Source organism: Coloeus monedula (assembly GCF_965178545.1).
Source record: "Coloeus monedula genome assembly, chromosome: 13".
Lineage (NCBI taxonomy): Eukaryota > Metazoa > Chordata > Aves > Passeriformes > Corvidae > Coloeus > Coloeus monedula.
In genome coordinates this window covers 20,746,130-20,760,444 of record NC_138793.1, presented here as the reverse complement: position 1 = coordinate 20,760,444, position 14,315 = coordinate 20,746,130, and the positions used below count along the sequence as shown (strand labels likewise).

General features: G+C 51.7%; 1 protein-coding gene across 2 annotated transcripts in view; it reads right to left on the bottom strand.

Moving 5' to 3' along the window:
- Positions 1 to 14,315, bottom strand: part of ZFHX3 (zinc finger homeobox 3) — a 125,977-nt gene that overhangs the window by 75,921 nt on the left and 35,741 nt on the right. The window contains exons 1-3 of one of the 2 annotated variants that reach the window (XM_082290336.1): positions 12,454 to 12,586; positions 5,891 to 8,634; positions 3,440 to 3,936 (exon numbers count right to left, since the gene is read on the bottom strand). In XM_082290336.1, the coding sequence (XP_082146462.1) occupies positions 3,440 to 3,936; positions 5,891 to 8,588 (3,195 nt within the window). In that variant the 5' untranslated portion in view covers positions 8,589 to 8,634; positions 12,454 to 12,586. Of the gene's footprint in view, positions 1 to 3,439; positions 3,937 to 5,890; positions 8,635 to 12,453; positions 12,587 to 14,315 lie in introns of those variants that run through there. The other variant, XM_082290335.1, reaches the window with a different exon arrangement.

Sequence of the window (14,315 nt, the reverse complement as noted above, 5' to 3'; positions counted from 1 at the left end):
CAGACTCCCTATTCCCTAAAAAAGTGAACTCAGCACTTGGAAACACTGAAAAGGAAGACACTGAATGAACTCATTGAAGGCACTTGCTGGCAGTCTGGCCAGCAGCGTGTTTCTTCAGTAGTTCTTTGTTTAAACTTCTTCTGAGCTGCACATTCTGAACTAGAGATTGTCAGGAAGTTGTAGGAAATGTCCAAACCTGGCTCCTTCTCAAGGAGATTAATTCCTTCTGGAAACTCCACCTGTGCAGCAGACACTGGGAACTTGCACCCAACCTCTTCCAGCTGTGTGGAACACTGCTGCTCTGCTCCACGCCTGGTCTCAAGCTCTGCGGTCCCGAGGAGATGAGCCCTGGTTGCTGTTGCAGGGAGCTGCACTTGCCTCTGCTCACAACCATCCCTGTCACCCAGCCCAGGCGGCACCACGTCCCTTGGGCTGTCCCAGCCATGGGAGGAAGGGTCTTCAAACCCATACTCTACCTCAAGCCAGAAAACACCCATCTCAAAAACGTAATGCCATGCATTGACAATGGTGCTCTTGCTCTCCAGGGAGCTCTTCAGGATAGAAATCCCCTCAGTCACCCAAGCTGGTCAGCAGTCACAGGAGAGGCACAGGCACCATGTTCCCCCAGCAACTGCCAGATAAACAACAGGATTTCCAGTTTAGTCACAGAATTTTAAGGGGACAGCAAGGAATTGGGAGAACACAACAATAAACAAAAGGCTAGCAGACCTTTCCAGTTTTTTGCCATTCCTCTCCCCTTACCCCTGATGGGGAAGGGGCCTGATGGAAGCTATTGCAATGTGCAGGACAAAGATGGCAGCAGAAGACCAGACCTTCTCCCCTGGCACTGGGAGCGTTGCAGGAGAAGACTAAAAGGTTCACCCGACTACAGACTGACAGTGTCTCCAGATCACATTTTCTGGCAGCAAGTAACACTGACAGAAGTGGCACTTGGGCAATACAAGCAGCCAATAACATGTGATTTAGGAAAAAAATGGCAAAAGCAGCAGAATAAGGAGGATTGTGTGTGATAAGCCCAGTGTGTGCTCTCACCCAGCAGCATCTGGAGAGGATTTTCTCCAGCAGGCAGGGAAGAACTCGATTACATCCAGTTAACTGTGCTCTAAACTGATTATGCATGTGCCAGGCTAATGGATTACATTAGCAAGAGGAAAAATAACATCCAATCAATCTCAATTTACTGCAGACCACACCAAGGCCTGAGAGAAGAGAAACCATTCTGTGAACTCCCCCCGCTGCCGCTGCATCCCTTCAGTTATCAGCAGAGACATGGCGCTACAGCCGCTCCAAGGACCGGAGAGCTGCGCTGGAGCTCATCTGATCCACGCCTCATCCAGAGAGAGGCTTTTCCACTAAATCAATCCCTGATTCCAGCTATGCTGGAGCAAGATGCTGTGAATCCAGTCATCCACCAACCTCTGCTCCAAGCTTTATCCAGCCATACTAGAAGGCCAATATATGGAGCATCCAAAGGAATCCATTATTCTGAAACATGTTATCCTTCAGCTGGTGTTTCACTGCTGTTGTGTCGGAGGCAACACAGGGCTGTAGCAGCACTGACACTGTCCAGGCCTCTCACAAACCTGAAAACTGACAATTCCTCTTTGCCTGCCTAAGGAAAACATCCTAGGAATCTTTATTACAAGAACCTATGCCTGTTCTCCAACGCTGGTAGGATTGATTTTTTCCCTTTCTTCTTTTTTTTTCCCCTTTTCTTTCCCCTCAGTGAGAGAATTCTAGTGCCCCAATTGTTTTGCCCCAGTGGAACCCACTGTAGATGAAGGGCCTGGATAAAGAAAACTTAAAACCTTTGCAATACAGACTTAACAGTATTACGTGTAAAAAAAATCATAATATAGTTTTCAAACAACTCTCTTGTACCCCAAACTGACCTCCACAGAGAAGATTCAGTTCCCTCAGCTGGGTTCTTTAAGTCTCACTGGGGCTCTCCCACCCCCAGTTTCCAAGCTGTGTAACTCTCTCAGGTCTCCTGCACACCAGAGAGCAGAGGTGTATATGCAGACCTGATCATTTCCAGAGCCAGACTCTGCTGGGTGAGGCTGGATCCCAGCTCAAGATGGAACAGTCACTGTCACAGCCATCCTGGCCTCAACAGTGAGCTCTGAGAAACAAAACCCCGCTCTGAGCAGCGCCCCACCAATTCCAGGTAGGTCCAACAACCACAGCTCGAGGTAAACCTTATATGATGCTCCTGGCTATCTCCTTCCTCCCTGAATTTGCTGGAATTGTTCATTCCTCAGAAAAACCCAGAAGTTTTGAAAATGTGTCTACACTGTGATGTGGGTAGGTACTGTAGAGCTCAATGTCAGGTCTTAAATTCCCATTACATAAAGAAAAATTTTCAAAGAAATAATTAAAAATCACAAGGTACACTCCGTGTGTATATAAAGAAACCTCACCACATTTGGGAGAAAGCAGGAAAAAAAGGATGAGGACAGAATGAATATTAAAAAACCTGTGAGAAATGAGCAGACAACGAGCGGGAGAGCACGTGTGAATGGAGGGGATGCGGCTGCTGAGATTTATGGCAATTCGTACCTGATTGTTCATACTAAAGCTATTATGGGATGATTAGAGAAAAAGGTGAAGCTTTAAGTCCAGTGAAAATCAATAGAAACGTCTGGAGCAATTCTGCTGCACGAGTGAAAGGACTATTTACTGTATCCGGAGCTCCTCTTGGGTTACAGCCCACAGGGTTCGGGCCAGCAAGGGGAGGGGGTTGGGGACGAGACAAATGAGACTGGAAAGAGATGATGGTTATAAAGACAACACAGAACGAGGGGGGATGGGAGGAAAAGTAAAGACAACAAGACGGGAGTGACAGCCCAAATACCGCTGTGGATGAAAACACGCAATGCCTCCAACGTGCACGGCCGCGCACACGCTCACGGCTCCTCTTCAGCCTCCTCCCTTTCCCAGCCTCCAGCAGCACTTTGCTTACAGATCCCAGCGCTGACGTACACAGAGCACAACAGCACCACAGCGACGGCCCCTCCATCCGCCCAGCGCCACGACCAGCACGCTGACCACAGTGAAAGCCTTCAAGCACCACAAAGTGACAAACTCGTATGGGAAAGAGCCAACAAACCACAGGCAAATGTCACCTTGCACAACTTTTCAAACAGTGATTGTTCAATTTCTGTGCAGAGTATCACAGCTGCACTGTCGTAAGACACCAAGCCCCCTCTAAAGCACTGTGGCATGAACATCAACTGGCCTGAAGCCTGGACAACCACAGTCACTAACAGAACACAGGCTGACGAGCTGCAGCATGAAGTGGGATTGGATCCCAATGGAGAGCTCTGAGCAGCTCATCTCCAAAAGGTCAGAGTCCATTGTGGTTCAACATAGATTTTCCTTGGAAAATGAAAGAAGACAAAGCAGAGCCAACCCTTACCTTATAAAGCTTCAGGCTGGCCTCATGCCTTGAGTTCACGGTGTGAAGACGTAGCTTCTCCAGACTGTTGGTGTAGTAGTCGCACGCGTTGCATTTCAGATGGACTGGGTTCCCAATGGCCACGCACTTGAGCCTCCATTCGTTGGCTTTGCCCCCCTCCTTGATATGTGCCACCAGCTGGTATTTCTGCACGTGCTTGTCTGTCTTACAGTGCAGCTGGAAGTTGGCCTTGAGCTGTGTGTTGTAGCGGCACAGCTTGCACTGGTACGAGTCCCCCATCACCGCCTTCCACTCGTCCTCAGGGAGGCTTCGCTCCACGTTCATGTGGAGGCCCAGCATGTCCAAATTATCTGTAGTGAACTTGTTGCACACAGCACACTGGAAGAGCTTCAGCGACGGGTCATTCGTTTGCGTGAAACTTTCACCCAAGTTCATGAGCTCCTCAGACACCAGCTGTCCACCACCCAACCGCATGTCCAGCGGGATCTCGCCACCCACTGCACGAAGAAAAAAGAGGAAGGAGAGGTCAGAAAGGCTGAATTCTTGCCAGAAGATAAACACAGAGCAGAACATAAGCTGCTCCCAAGAGCCACCTGTGTACCCACAAACACACAGTGATACCACATGCAGCTGTCCCTTCGCCCACTCCTCCGTGTTGCTGGTCTGCACCAGAGCTGACGAAAAGAGTCACTGCAGCCAGCATAGAAGGCTGGGAACAGACTACAATCACCCTTGCTACCCACTTTGCTGAAGGATCATCCAGCCTTTTGCCCATCAAAGGTGGTGAGAAAAACCTTACAGACTTTGAGAGGATGAAGAATTCCGTAGCACCACATTGAAAGTTTCTGTGGCCATTTCAAGAACAGCGTTAATACTTCATTCTGTTTTTTCTTGCCTCCCAGGAGAAGCAAATGCTACCTCATGCAGTAGCTAAGCACAGTCTCTATCACATAAAACAAAGGTCAACAGCCACAAGCCCAGGTGGTGGCTGCATCACAGGGAGGTCGCCGCACTGCTATCACAAGCTGGCAACAGTGCAGAACATGGCATGGACAGAAACAACCTGAAAAGTGCTACTCCTGCACCATTACATCTCATCTCTTGTCCAAGAGTTCAAAATGGTGAAGAACCTTCTAAAAACAGTGCTGACAAGGTAAAGACAACTAATAATAGAGTGCGAGAGCATGTCAAGGAAAGCCAGGAGGACCCTGTGTTTGTCAGGCTGGCTCTTCAAAGCAGAGCTCAACTCTGCTCACTCACAGCTACTGAGCACAACACGCTCCTACTCACACCAGAGGACCTGAGAGATGCAGACAGAGAAACTCTGTACCAAGCACAGAGACCACCAGGACCCCCGTGCCACATCGCTTTCCTTTTCTGTTTTTAAGACATTTATGGTCTTTCTACAGCTTTTTGGTATTTTACCTTGATTTGATGTCACAGCTCAGCTTAACAATCCTATGAAAGGAAACCAGGTCAACAATTCATCAGTTAATCAAAAAGAGATGTTATTTCCAAAACTTTTCATTTCCTACATTGCAACCTATTTGCTAAGAAGCAAATGCTCTTTAAGTTACTCTCTCCTGAACTCACCACACAGGAAAAACCCAAAAGCAGACTCTTCTGAATTATTAATGTTCTGCTCAGTTTTGGACCGAAGTGTAAGAATGGGAAAGATCTGCTTCACTTCTCGCAAAGCTGACAGTGTGTGCATCCGAGTCAAAAGGGCCAAGCCGGTGTCAAGTGCTTATTAACAGGGGCAGGGCCTCCCTCTGCAACCCTCAGTGTGAGATCTGCAACCATCAAGTGCACAGTTCACAAATCGCTCTCCAGGCAGCTCACAGACATCCAAGGCCCTGTCATTTACTTTAGGAGCTTCAGTTAAAACGTTCCCAACTTATCACAACTGCCCTGTGCTTCAGTAAGGAGGGGCTCTGAGCTTCAAAAGCCTCCAATCCCATCCGTCACTCTGGCAGCAGTGGAACACCACCCCTTCCACCCCTCTCAAACCTGCTTACCTTGTCTTCTCAAGGCAACACAGTGTGGAACAAACCGGCCCCGAACAAATGCACCTGCCTTTGGGAGTGCCAGCAGCTGACTGCACCCTCTCTCAAAGCTATCCACCAAACTACTCCCACTCCTCACCAAACCCAGGAAAAGTTCTCAGGAAACACTGTAGTTAGGATGCTTTCCACAATGAGGAAGAACGTTCAGTGCATGGCATCTGTAACCCGTATCTGCTGTTGCATTAACTCCCTACGAAAACTCTTCGAAAATGTACCAGAAAAGCCACAAGATGAGAAAAACTGCTCTGGGTGAACACAGATGAGAAAACTGCACTGTGCAGCCTCCATCCTTGACCACCACACAAAGGCAGCTCATGGGGCCACAGTGCCAGACCCCTTTGCTGGCTCTCTCACATGAACATGGTGGAAACCCCTTCAGCCTCACCTAGAGATGGAGCCATCGTTGCCATGGGGTTGGTGGGATCGAGCTGGAACCCCCCCATCATGAACTGTCCATCTGAGGAAGTGCTGTCCATCTTCAAGTTGGGAAGGTTCATGTTCTGCGCCAGGTAGTACTGGTAGAGCTCGGCCTCAGCAGGGGATGGCAGGCTACCGAGGCCCAGGTGCCGGTTATGTTGGATTTGGGACATGTTTTGCTGAAGCAGCATCATATTGTGCATGTGCTTCTCACTGGTCATGTGAATCCGAAGGTTTCTAGCTACGTTGGTCTCATAGTCGCACACCTCGCACCGCCATGTAGGTTTGGTTTTTGGTTTGGTGGGGGAGGGAGCCCCACAGGTGCTACCAATGTTGGCGGCGGCGGCTGCTGCGGCGGCAGCAGCTGCCGCCGCTGCCCCTGCGGTGTGGCTGAAGACTTGCTCTCCCCCTCCGTTCTGCAGGTTCTGCATGTTGTTGAGATGCTTGTCGGACTGCATATGAATACTGAGGTTGCCTTTGGTAGTTGTGGAGTAGTTACAGACCTCACAGCGGAAGGGCTTGTAACCACAGGTGTAGCTCTCGCCCCGCGCCAGACGTGGGTGCGGCTGCCCGCTCTTGCAGTAGACACAGGAGCCACCTGGCTCGGGATGTTTCTCCTTCATGTGCGCCTCAAGCGTCTGCTGGTACTTGTAGTGCCAATTGCACTTGGGACACTTGAGTGTCTTACACGAGTTGCGAGAATGCATCATAGTCATGTGGCCACCCAGCGACCGCGAGGAGCCCAGGACCGTGTCACACTTCGGGCACTCCACGCCGCTCCCCGAGGGGCACTCCCCACCCCCAAGTTCACAGAGGGGGCCAGCATGCTGGTGATGGGAGATGTAGCTCCCGTCCTCGCCCTCTGCACTCTCATTTGGTTCTGGTGCTGTGGCATTGTCTTTATTGGCACTTTCATCGATAAAGTCCAGCCTCCTGCTGCCCTCGGCCACACTGGCTCCGCCGCCCTCATTGTTAAAGCTTAAGTGATTCCTCCTGTTTGCACCATCAAAGACAAAGGAAGAAGCAGAATTAGAACTAGTAGAAGCCGTGCCCCTCGACAGGGTCTGGAGCACGTTAGGCATTAAGGGAGAGTTAGAAATGCTTTGGTTTGAGAGAGCAAGGTCCTTTTTGCTGCTGCCACTGCCTGCCACAGCCCCAACATCCTCCTGGGGCCGGTCCTCCAGTTCATCCTCCAACTCGTTTGGAAATAGTCCTTTGCAACCCTCATCATCCTCATCTTCTTCCTCTTCCTCCTCTTCCTCTTCCTCCTCTTCCTCTTCCACATCCTCCTCCTCCTCCTCTTCCACCTCCTCGGCTGGCTCCACTTTTTCCAAGAGGCTGTCCTGGTCGTCCCCCTCTTGCTTCTCCCCCTCTGCCACCCCAGGGTCCTTCCCCTCCGAGGATTTGGTGGGACTGGAAGCCAGCGGGCCCAGGGGGACTGAGGTAATGGGAGTCTTCAGCGCTGAGCTGGTCAGCCCACCCAGGTTGAGGAGTGCACTGGGGGCCAGGACACCCGCGGCTGGTGGCGGCTCAGCTCCACCAGCCGCCCCGGCCTGGAGGGCCTGCTCACCTTCCATGCAAATGCCACTGAATTTACCATAAAAACTGTGTCCAGGGCCTATGAGGTTAGCTGCGGAAACGAGAGGGTGCTGAAAGGTTTTGTTTTTTGGTTCCAGAAAGCTGACAAGGGGTTCCTTGTCTTTGCCTATCCCTTGGATGATAGCGGAGATGTTCTTATTGCTAAGAATTTTCCGCTCCTCCTCACTCAGAGTCATTCGGTGGTCGTGCACGGCATGGGTCACGAACGAGCGGACATACCCAAAGGAGAGCTTGCACAAGAAACACATCAGGATGGGCTTCCTCTTCCCATAGAGCACAAAGCCATCGAATTTGGACAGGTCCACATTGTTGGGAACATCTTTGGATACACAGGAGCTTTTGGCAGAACCGTCGCTGTTCAGGTAATCCTTGTTGCTTTTGTGTCGCACATCGAAGACGCGGAAGCTGTGCAGGACGGGGCTGATGCCCGCCAGGGCTGAGGTATTCGGGAAGGCCTGGTCTGAGCTCTCAAACCACTTCCCGAAGGATGAGGCTATGTGGAAGGTGTTGATGATCTGTGGGTAGACAGGAGCGGCGGCAGAGGGCTCTCCCTGCTTGGGCAGAGAGTTCGGGAGCAGCGAGGGGAGAGTCCCGCTGCCGCCGGCACCCCCGCTTTGCACCAGCTGGCTGAGGCTCTCCACGATGTAGGCTGAGCCATCGGGCTGGTAGACGATCTCGCCGGCCAGGTTCTCCACGTCGCTCTCCTCCTCGCCGTCCTCGCTGCTCTCGCTCCCGCTCTCCCCCCGCAGCGGCGGGGGCGGGCGGGCGCCGGTGCAGCGGTGCTCCATGTAGCTCTGCAGGCCGGCGAAGGAGGCCGCGCACTGCCCGCAGCTCACCTCCTTGCCCGCGGGCTCGGCGCCGGGACCCGCCGCGCTGCTCTCAGGGACGCGCTCGGGGAAGGGGACCCTCAGGCTGTCCAGGGGGCTGCAGCTCTCCGCCGCGGGCTGCTCCATGCTGCCGGCCGGGTCAGGGAGGTGGGCGCTGTTGAGATCAGTCCATTGCTGGTGCTGAGGAATGCCGCACCCATTGTCCTTCCCGGGGATGACGGGCGAGTCACAGCCTTCCATGGCAGGGCTGGTACGGAGCGCTCATTGCACCCGGTACGGCTTGGACCTGCAGATGGGGAGAGGAGAGAGGCAGGTGAGTCAGGGTGTGCCCGTAAAGACCCCACCACCACAAGGGCTGCTGACCCTGCTCCTTGGGAGCGAAGTGGGAGCTGGCATGCCAAGACGGGCTCCAGGGACAGCCAGCCCAGCCTCGGGGAATGCACTCGGGGAATGAGCAATGGAAACATGTTGGCAGCAGTAATGCAAGAGGCAAACTGAAGGAACCTGGAAGGTGGCAAAGACCTCCTTAAAATCTTTCTTAAAGGGAGCCAGCAGGAAGATTGTAGGACCTGCACTGTCACCACCAAGGCCTTTGGTCTTCAGAAAACAAACAAAATCATCATGGGAAAGCTTGTGACAGAAACAAGACACGACAACAAAACAGTTCTGTGGCTTTATAACTTGGTAAAAACTCGTATTCTCTGGCTCCCCCTAAGGCAGATGCTGTTCTTCTGGGTGTTACCCTTCTGCCAAAGGCTTGGGAAGCACAGACCCAGCCCTACCACATGCACACCTCAATGGGAGACCATGTGACCCAGAGCAACTCCCAGCGATTTTGGAGTAACAGCGCTCAGAATGCACAGGAGACGTAACTGCTCTGTTCTGGACAGAGTTTAAATACAGAGATGTCAGGAGAGAAACCAAACAGGAAATTCCAGATCTGACAAGGGTGCATCCTGGGGATTGGAAAGCGGTCAGCCCACCACGCTCCAGGAAGCTCCCAGAGATCCTGCAGGGCACAGCCTCTGCACACAGACTGCTTCCTCTCACCCCTGGAGACAAACGGTGGGTGCAGGTCCTGGAAGAGGAGGACAGCCTTCTCAGTACTTCCATTCCACCAAATCAACCTGACTGGAGGATTCCCACCAACCGCCAGGCAGTCAGCGGGCCTGGGCTACTGACCGCGGCCGACATCCAGGGCCCCCCGTCATCGTGACCCCCTTTGCTGCATCCGGTCAACAACTCCAACACTGCAATCCTAAAGGAGTCCTGCAATCCTGATGGAGCCCTCTTCAGCTGATACAGAAAGCATGAAGGGAACTGGAAACCTGCCAAAGAAGACATGAGCAGCTGCAGAGCAGGTGATGTGCCACAGCAGCACCATGTGAACTACCTGAATTAGTTCAAGGAAAGGAAAATGGAGTGACATTCAACGTTTGTTTTTTCTGGTTTCACTATCTCCCAGTTTATTTTCCTTTACTATACAAAGCCATCCACACTTCTGCTGAGTTCTCTAATGTGTTTGTACTTTCCCTTTACATTTTACTTCTGGTGAAGCTCAAAGAAAAAGCATTTTAAACTACCACTGAAGGCAAAGTAATACTCTCAAAGCCCTTGCGCAAAGATACCTGCAGAAGGACACGCAGCTGCAAGGGAGACACCATCCAACGTGTTCACACACAACATTACTCTACAGCACCTCCAGTCTCACCTTGCCTGGATTCTATGTCATACACAGCTGCCTCTGCAGTTGCACTGGGAATAAATAGGGATTTTCTCTGCAGTAACAGTAATCTGGTGCACTGAGCAGAACAAGAAGGAAGAGCAGAATCCCACTGCCAAAAGGCTCTGGGCTCTTCATCAGCCAGTTTTGTTCCCCTAGCCTAAAATAAGCTCCAGCCATGTAACGGCTCCTACTGCACCAGCTCTCTCCCTGGAACATTTGTCCTTAGCTGTGTGTTTTCCTTAAACTGATCCCAGATCCTTCTGCGTTGAGACTGCACGTTCACCTTCCCACAACACGCCTTCTCTCTCCCTTTTCACTGCTACTTCTGCACTGGCAACTGCAATCCAAATGGAACCAACACAGATTCATATGGGGAAAATGAGGAAAAAGAAACTCCATAAGCCTCACACTTTTGCCAAGTGAAGTTTCAGGAATATCCATGCAGACTTCAAAGCGCAACATGGAATGACAACACCCTACCAGTTCTTTTAGACATGGAGCATTGTGCAGGCCAGCACAGCCAGCTCCTGGGACACAAAGCCAGGTGAGACATAGGCAGGGTCAGAGCGGTTCTGCCATCAAGAACTCCTGAGTGGCAGGAGATGCCTGACTGACAGCCAGGCTGGAAGGGTTAGCAGGGCTGGAGGGGCGGGAGGGTTAACAGCCTGATTGGAAAATCAATGTAATAAATGCTTGGTAAGTTACAGGAACATGCGGGAAGAGGAGGCCGCGATTGATAAAGGACTGCAGCTTTGATGCTGCACTGGGGACTTGTTTATTGACAGGAAAGCCAATCTCTCTCCCGGCCCGGCCAGGCAGACCCGCACGCTCCAATTAATTGGTGGGCTTTTCTGCCTTGGCTTGCTTTAACAGCTCTCCCCCACTCACTCCAACTTAACCAGCTCAAGATGTGCTATGCCAAAGGAATCTTCTCTCCTCTCCCTTTCCTCAACACGGAGGAGCCCTTACATGGCATGTGGAAAAACCCAGAGCTGAAATGGCCAGCCCAAGCCCCGGACACAAGCTGAGCCCCTACACAAGCTCACACTCTTCTGATGGTTCAGTCACCATCACAGCTGTTCCTGAAGAGAGCACAAGGCATGAAAGTATTTGTTTCTATTCACACAGAAGCTGCAGGAATCATCTCTTGAAACTGAAAACAGCAACTTCCTTTCTAAAGCAAACCAGGTTCTAAGCAGGAGCACAATGCAGTTATTAGCCCACTACTGGGCCCTGCATCTTCCACCACCCCAGACTGCCCCTAGGCCACCTGTGTGGGGACACGGAGAGCTCAGATGGACAGACAGACATGGTGTGCTCCACACCTCCCATTCGCTCCCCCTGCCACCCTCTCTGCTCTGTTTATCAGCCAGTCAATAAGAAAAGGTAGTTCTTACTTAAGGAGGCAGAAGTCAACTCGTCAGGTCGATCAGCACTCTGTCTGTAAACATGGTTTCCCGTAAAATCAATGAACTCCAGTTACAGAGAGAACAGCCTGAGCGCCAGAGGCTCCGCGCTCTCACACCGCCCCAGCAGCAAAGAAGGGCTCTCCTGGTCCCTTCTGCAGCCTCACATCCCACCGCTGCCATGCCCACCCTGCCTCTGGCCCACGGCCCGTCCAAGCCCCTGGCCCTTCCTCACCGCACCACTGCATCTCACAGCCCCTTGGAACCGACATGGGACCAGCCAGGGCAGCGCAGGCACCGCAGGCCAGGAGTGCTCTGCCAGGCACCCCGGCGGCCCAGAGCTGCAGGATGGCAGGTGCAGGTGACAGCACAACTCTGTGTGCCCCACACTTGTGCCGCCTTCCTACAACCAGGCCTGCAGCTGGCAGCCACGCTGTGCAGGACGTGCACGGAGTCAATGCCTGTGGCCCCCCGTCATCTCCTTCCAGCGCCCAGCCCCATCCTCACAGGGACAGACATTCCATCTTCCAGCAACGCTCCCACTGAGGAGTGGCTGGTGCTAAAGCAACACCCTGCAGCCCCTGGCAAGCTGGGGGCTCCTGGGCACCCCCAGCCTGCGGCACCAGGCTGCTTCCTCCCTGGGGACGCTGGCAGCAGCGCGGGCAGCAGGGATGGAGCGGGAGGGAGGCGGGGGCTCCTGCTGTTGCCCAGGCTTCCCGAGAATTAAATATGAACAGCCGTGCTGTGTAATTTTAAATTGTTAATTAGCACAGGGTTAATTAGGCGGCCCTTTCACAAGAGGCTGTTTGGCAGTAAACCAAGACTGGAAGCAATGAGGAAGGAGGAAAACAAAAGGAGAAAGCGACAGTGAGAAACTGTTCCCTCAGCTAATGACCCACATGGCACCATGGAAAAAAGGGCGCTGAGGACACAGAGAAGACACAAGCAGATGCATTACACCCACAGCCATTACCTGGCCGACGGTCCCTGTAGGCTGCCCTCCGTCTGCCCAGCTGCACGGCACAGGGAAGAGCTCAGGCCCTCAGCCACCTCCAGGGTGCCAGTGGCTCATGAAAGCCAAAAGGGACAGAGATGGAAGGACAAGGACAGCACAGGACTAACGGTGCACTCAGACACTCTGCCCACACCCCTCCTCACACGCTCAGCCTGGCCTTCTGCAGCGTCCTCAGAAGGACAATGCCTGGCGAGTGTGGAGTCCAGGTTGGCCAAGAAGCTCCTGTCTCAGCAATGGCACTTGATGACACTTGTTCCAGCCTGAAAACTAGGGATGGACCTACCAAAAGTGAGCAAGCAGCCAACTCAACTTCACAGTCACAGAAACACGAAATAGCTTGGGAAGGGACCTTGGAGATCCCTGGGAACAGGTATGCTCAAAGCTCCTGAGAGCAGGAGCCCAGGCAGGGGGTGCAAGGCAGTCACTGTGACCCTCTGAAGCGGTGACACAACGAATCTGGAGCATCAAAGCTTTCTGTGTCACCTCCCCGCACCTGGCGTGCTACACAGCACTCGGGTAACACTTAGGAAATTGCAAATGGAAAGAAATGATAAAAATAATTGCCTAGGATCAAGAATTCAAAAATTAAGGAAGAACAGAATGTATGTTGCCAAAGCAACTTTAATTTTGCTCCTTTATGCATATGAATTATGATACTGCCTGCAATTAGGTGAGCACATGCTGTCTCACTTGGCAAGCAGGATGGTCACAGAAGAGGGTAAAACAAGGTGGCAGGAGCATGTTGTCACTTCATGTGATTTCTACAGCAGCTGCTATCACACAAATATGTGAAGAGTTACTTCCTAGAATAGAAAGATATTTTCAAATTTCCTCAGCAATGCTGGCTGGAGATTCGAGTGGCAATACCAAGAGTTTCAATTCCCAGTTCTGTAAAATCCTTCTATCTTTTAAGTTAAACAGAAGACACGGATCCCAGCTCTCACATTCATTAAGGTACCAGAAAGCAGCAAGATACCTGCCAGCCTAAGGGAAGTGCTGAGAACTCTGCAACAAGACCTAAGCTATTAGGATAAAATGGTACTTATGTGCCAAAACCTGAGCATAACAGGGAATGTGGATGCACAGTGCGAAGAATGATTTCTAGTTGGGGTTTTTCTGCCAGCATTTTACAACATCAGTGCCTTGGGATTACTCTTATGCAATTCCTAACCAAAAAACCCATCCCTGAAAATACTGATGTATTTGCCAAGTTCAACATTTTAATGAAGAAATTACAAACTAATTTTTCCCTTTCACATAGCAAGTCATATTTTGCACCTCTCCAAGTGATACCGAGCTGTGTTTTGGCACACACCCTGATGTGGAGTTATCTCACTGGCAAACACAGTCTGACAAGCAAGATGCCAGTCTTGCCAAATCCTGAACACCTGACATCTGTCTTCCTCTTTTGCAGTGAGGCTTTACCAACCAAAAGCCCAAGCTCAGTTCTGACTTCTTCCAGTGCTCTGCTGTATGCCAGACTGTTTCCATCTGGACACATGGCCATGTCCAATGCCTCTGCAGTGGGAGCAGAATTAAAAAGCCAGCCCTGCCTGCTGGTGGAAGAAGCATCCAAACAACATTGACCCATGGGTTCCAAAGAGTCTTGGGGCTGCAAGTCCTCACAAGCCAGTTGGTTATCCTGACAAAGCCAAGAATTCATAGAACTGAAGAATCATTTGGGTTGGGAAAGACCCTTAAGAGCAGCAAGTCTAACCATTAACCCAGCACCACCAAGGCCACCACTAACCTGTGTCCCCAAATACCACATCTACACATCTTTTAAATCCTTCCCTGGGATGATGACTATAACACTGCCC